This window comes from Ursus maritimus, unplaced genomic scaffold, assembly GCF_017311325.1.
Source record: "Ursus maritimus isolate PB19 unplaced genomic scaffold, ASM1731132v1 scaffold_24, whole genome shotgun sequence".
NCBI classification, from domain to species: domain Eukaryota; kingdom Metazoa; phylum Chordata; class Mammalia; order Carnivora; family Ursidae; genus Ursus; species Ursus maritimus.
In genome coordinates, this window is record NW_024424897.1 from 17,707,116 (window position 1) to 17,712,501 (window position 5,386).

General features: G+C 58.2%; 1 protein-coding gene across 3 annotated transcripts in view; it reads left to right on the forward strand.

The window, feature by feature from the left end:
* PLCD3 (phospholipase C delta 3) overlaps positions 1-5,386 on the forward strand; it is an 18,025-nt gene that overhangs the window by 4,225 nt on the left and 8,414 nt on the right. For all 3 annotated transcript variants that reach the window (XM_040640492.1, XM_040640494.1, XM_040640493.1), the window contains exons 2-3: positions 4,687-4,848; positions 4,948-5,176. In XM_040640492.1, coding sequence (XP_040496426.1) covers positions 4,687-4,848; positions 4,948-5,176 — 391 coding nt within the window. The remainder of the gene's footprint in view (positions 1-4,686; positions 4,849-4,947; positions 5,177-5,386) is intronic.

Below are 5,386 nucleotides of genomic sequence, written 5' to 3' on the forward strand. Positions count from 1 at the left end.
ACACACACACACACACACACACACACACACACACACACACACACACCAGCGCACCCACCCTATGTGCACACACCCCCTACACACACCCTTGCTTGAGACTTGCTTCACGCCCTGCTTTCTACACTCGTGGTAACCACGTGGCATACCCACCCTAGCCCCCACTGCTGGCCACCTCTGGCCTCTGCCCACCCACCACACGGCCCAGCATCCTTCCTGGGCTTGGGGGACCCACGCTATTGTCAGCACACGCAGCTTGCCCTCTCATAATTCCAGTGGCCCATCTATGAAAAGGGAAGGGGGGTTGAGGATCAGAGATGGACCTGGCCTCCCCATGGCCCTTCCAGCTCTGCCACTGAAACGGCCTCCTGCCCCCGGCCTTGGCCACCAACACAGAACTGCTCAGGCCTCAGACCACACACAGACCAAACCGCCCAGGCTGAAGGTGATAGTGGGGAAACTGGGCTGTCCATTCCTCTCCTCCCCCAGCCCGTCTCTGGGGGCTGAGAAAAGAAGTTGGCCTAGAGAAGCTGTCTGAGCCCCAGCAGACGACACTGAACGGGGCTGGAGGAGGGCCCAGCTGGAGACCCCAAGACTGATGAGGACAGGTGCGTGGGAATACCTGGGACCGTCTTCCTGGACCGCTACCTCGCTTTATCATAGTTCAGTGAGTGCCCGCTGTGGGCCAGGCCCTACCCTGAGCGCACCTGCCCGTTAGCTCATTTGAGCCCCACACAGCCCTTTGGGGGGTTAGGCACCCCCAACTCTCAATGCATTCTGGCCCCACCACCTGCAGACCCAGGACCCTGGATAGGTTAGCTGCCCTGTGCCTCTCGAACAGCTTTATTGAGATATTAATTCATATATCATACAGTTCACCCGTTTAAAGCAGACTGTGGTTTCTGGACTATTATGTTACTAATTTTTAAGTTGTGGTAAAAAATATATATACATATCATGAAATTGGCCATTCTCACCCTCTGGCAGTGGCTGATTCGGTGGCATTAATTACACGCACAGTGCTATGCATCCACAATGTTGGGCTAGTTCCAAAACTTTTCCATTACCCTAAACAAACAAACAACAACCCCTCTGTAGCCAATAACCAGTAATTTGCCTGTTCCTCCCTTCCCGTAGGCCCTGGTAACCTCTAATTACACGCTGTCTCTGAATTTTTTTTTATTGAGGTGTATGGGGCATATAATCGGTCCCGATGAATTTGACTACTCTAGACACTGCATATAAATGGAATCATACAATTATCTGTCCTTTTACGACTGGCTTTATTTCGCTTAGCAAAATGTTGTCAAGGTTCATTCATGTAGCCTAGACCAAAGATCCCGCCTCTTCACGGCTGAATAATATTCTACTGTAGGTCTATACCCGCTTTTGCTTCTCCATTCATCTGTTGATGGACATGTGGGTGGTTTCTATCTTTTGCCTTTGGTTCATCCTCAGTTTTACTGCTGCTGTTTCATGATCGTTGCCCCTCTGTTCAGTCAAGGTGGCCCCAGCACTGGCCCAGCCCAGCTCCACGTTCAAGGCAGAGACGTTTAGATAGAGAACCCACAGAAAGCACAAGAGGCGGACAGCTTGCACACCTGCTGCAAGCAGGTCGGAATGCGGTTGAGGAAGCATCTGTGGGTTTGGGCCCTGGCAGGACCTATAAATGGTGACTGGGTGCCTGGGCAGAGAGCCAGGTGCCTCCCAGCACCACTGCCCAGGGCCTGGGCCCTCCTCCAGACCTCACCCCCTTACCTCAATTGGTCCCGCCCTTCCTGTCTGGAACCCTAATCCCTTCCCTACCCCAGGGCTCAGAAGCTGAAGCAATGGGGAAATAGTGTCACCTGCCCAGGGACTCAGCACCTGGCTCAGCCTGGTATTGAACTCTCATTCTGTTTGGCTTTTCCAATGGATGTGTGTGTGGGAGGCAGTGTAGTCCAAGGAGCAGTGCGATCCAGAGGCCAGTGCCAGTTGGGCGGGCAGACTGGAATGTCACCCTTTCCCCCAACAGGCTCCTGGGGAGCTAAGGATCAGGGGCATGGGCCCCCTCAACATGGGAACCTGTCCCGGGGTGGGGGGGGCTGAGCAGAAGTTCAGGCTCCCCGTCGATGTCCTGTTTGCAGAAGACTCTGGACAAAGCAGGCCCTCGGTGACTCACCTCCATTTCCGGCCTTAGTCATTCGTCAGCCCCCCTTCTCCCCCCACCCTCCCCAGCTACGGGCTTGGCAACAGAGGGCTGGCAGGGTCAGGGGAGGTGGCCCCGGATGCAGAGCCTGGTTGTCATGGGAACAACGGGTTCCTTTCCCACAACTGAGGAGGCAGAGGAGGGGTGGGCATGCAGTGGCACTGCAGGTAACCCCGAATGTTCTGCCCCCCAACCCATTGCTTCTCCAGCTGAGGGAGTTCAGAAGTTGCCCAGATGTGGGTGCGGAGGACTGAGGGTCTGGTGAGTCTCTTGGCCTGGTGCGTGCCACGTTCTAGCTCTTTGTCTGGAAAGAGGAGGGTTCCACCTCCCCTTCCTAGCCAGGGGGCACTGAATGGGCGCTGACCCAGGAGGCCGGTCTGAATCCTGAGAGTCCCTTTGGAGCCATTAGAGGCACAGGCTAGCTCCAAGGGGGCCTGAGGCTCCTCCGGATGGCAGGTCTCTCCTCCTGGCCCCGAGACCCTGATTTTCGATCACGATCACCCCTGAAGTCACAGCGGAGGTTTTTACACATCGATACCCAAGTCCCAACCCAAACCTCCTGGACGGGACTCTCTGGGCTGTGGGGTTTGCAACCTTCTCCAGGTGATTCTGAGCACAGCCGAGGTTCAGAAACCCTGGTCCACAAGGAAAGGACAGATAGGGTAGGGCTGGGGGTACAGTGTGCTTACTTCCCCAGTTGTCAGTACATCTGCTGATGGGGCTCGTCCTCCCCGATCGGAAAACCCTGCCTGCGAACCTGGCTCTGGGATGAGCACTGAGGTGTGGATATAAGACTTTGTCCCTGTCCTTGGGTTTATTAAAGTTTGCCAAAATTACAATTTAGGTGGGGTGTTGTAGTTACGGTAAAAAGTGCTGTTGGTGATCAGGGAGGGAGAATGCCCATTTGAGGACAAATCAAGGAAGGCTTCCTGGAGGAGATGGTGTGTGAGCTGGTCCTTGAAGGAGTCCTGTGTGAGGAAGAGAAATAAGAAGGATCCTACAACGGCTCCCAGAGAGAATGAAATAAGGCCCAGGGATTTAGACTTGGTTCCATAGGTCAGAGTTCACAACAAACAGGGGACTTGGGGCCACAAAGCCTAACGCCAAACCCAATACTGGCGGCTTGTTAAAATAAAGGGAGGAAGAGACACCCACTGTCCTGTTTCATTTGGCCCACACAGTGGTGTTTTCGGGAGGGTTTTGTTTCAATTTGATTTAGTTGCCAACATTGAAAAATCGGAAGTCTTCACATAGAAATCCAGCTTCCTGTTCTCTGGAAACTCTGGGCCCTCATTTGCTCCTGGCTGCCCTCCTCCTTCCAAAGGGCATGGATCCTCCAGTTTGCCGGGTTCCCACTCTTTCTGTTGTCCCTGGCTTACAAACCTCTGGTATTGACCTGCAGCGTGACAAAGGAGAGCAGAAGGCAGCACCACCAGGACAGGTGGCATCTTCACTGAAGTTTGGATTTTGTCGCGCGTGCTCCTGCGGTCTTCACATAGGGCCCAGGGCAGTCTCGGGTTACTGCCACCAAGGGCCTGTGACTCAGAAGTGACGGAGTTGGGATTTGCCTCCCCAGACCCCTAAACTTAAATTCTGCACCCCCCCCCCCACCATGAGAGCAAGGGGAAGAGACAGAGGAGCCGAAGGGTTCGGTGTCATGGCCATGGGTACAGGTGCTGGAGCCTGCCTGCCAGGGTTCGGCCACTTTGTAGCCATGCCATTCTAGCAAGTTCCTTAAGCTTGTCTGTACTTGTTTTCTCGTGTGTTCACGGGTAGGGGCTGGCATGCGGTAGAGGTTTTGAAAGCATTTCTTCTTACTAAGGAAGGTGGGCACTGTGGAGAGCAGATGTGGGGTTAGGTGGGATCGTGATAGTGGCTGGGCACGGGGGAGTGCCAGGTGTCACAGGAGACCGTGCTTTCAGCTGGACACAAAGAGGACACCTGGATATCAGCCCCAGGCTGGCTTTGGCAGGGCTGGTCCTGGAATCCTTGGCCTGTGACCCTGGAGCCAGAGTGGCCTCTGCTGTCCTCCCTTGTCTTGGAGAAAGCAGAGGTGAGCAGCTCGGATTGCAGCAAGAGAGATTTAGGTTAGATAGTGAGACTCCCTGCTTGATGTCAGGGTTTCACAGCAACGGAAAAGGCTGTTGGTGGCAGATTCTGGTCTTGAGGTCTGAAGACCTGGATGGAAGGGAGTGTCAGAGGGTGACCTTTAGGGGGGCCTCAGTGCCCTGAGCCGCTTGAGGGATCGCTTTGCTCTAAGGGCCTCTGGAGGCAGCTCCTTGACCAAGACCGGAGGTCCTGGCGCCCTCCCCAGGCAGGGCTTGGGTGGGACACACCAAGCGAGGCCTTGGGGCTGAGGAGCCTAAGGCCAAATCCAGGACCGGGGACCTGTTGCGCTAAGGAGAGGAAGGGTGGCCGGTGAGGGCTGGCAGCTGGGAAGAGGGTGGAGGGGGCGAGGGGCAAGGCCAGCCCCGACGCCCTCCGGCCTCCCGCCCCCGCAGGCCTGACGGAGGACGAGGACGTGCGCGCCATGCTGCGGGGCTCCCGGCTCTGCAAGATCCGCTCGCGGACGTGGCACAAGGAGCGGCTGTACCGGCTGCAGGAGGACGGCCTGAGCGTGTGGTTCCAGCGGCGCATCCCGCGCGCGCCGTCGCAGCACATCTGTGAGCCGGGGCGCGCGGGCGCGGGGCGGGCTGTGGCGACAGCGGCCCGGGGACAGCGGCCCCGACCCTGACCCGTCCCCGGCACCCCCACCCCCGCAGTCTTCGTGCAGCACATCGAGGCCGTCCGCGAGGGCCACCAGTCCGAGGGCCTGCGGCGCTTCGGGGGCGCCTTCCCGCCGGCACGCTGCCTCACCATCGCCTTCAAGGGCCGCCGCAAGAACTTGGACCTGGCGGCCGCCACGGCCGAGGAGGCGCAGTGCTGGGTGCGCGGCCTCGCCAAGCTGCGCGCGCGCCTCGACGCCATGAGCCAGCGTGAGCGCCTCGACCAATATCCTGCCGCGTGCCGGGGTGGCGGGAGGGAGGACCCGACCTTGGGGACCCGCGGGCCGAGCCAGAGCCCCTGGTGGCGACGCGGCCTCCCGCGTCTGGGGAGCCCGGTCCTGGCCCCGTGGGGGCCGCGGGCCGAGGGAAGTACAGCCCCTAGACCCGGGGGCACCCCCCGCGGGGACGTCCCTGGCCGGCACCTGTGGGGGGGGGG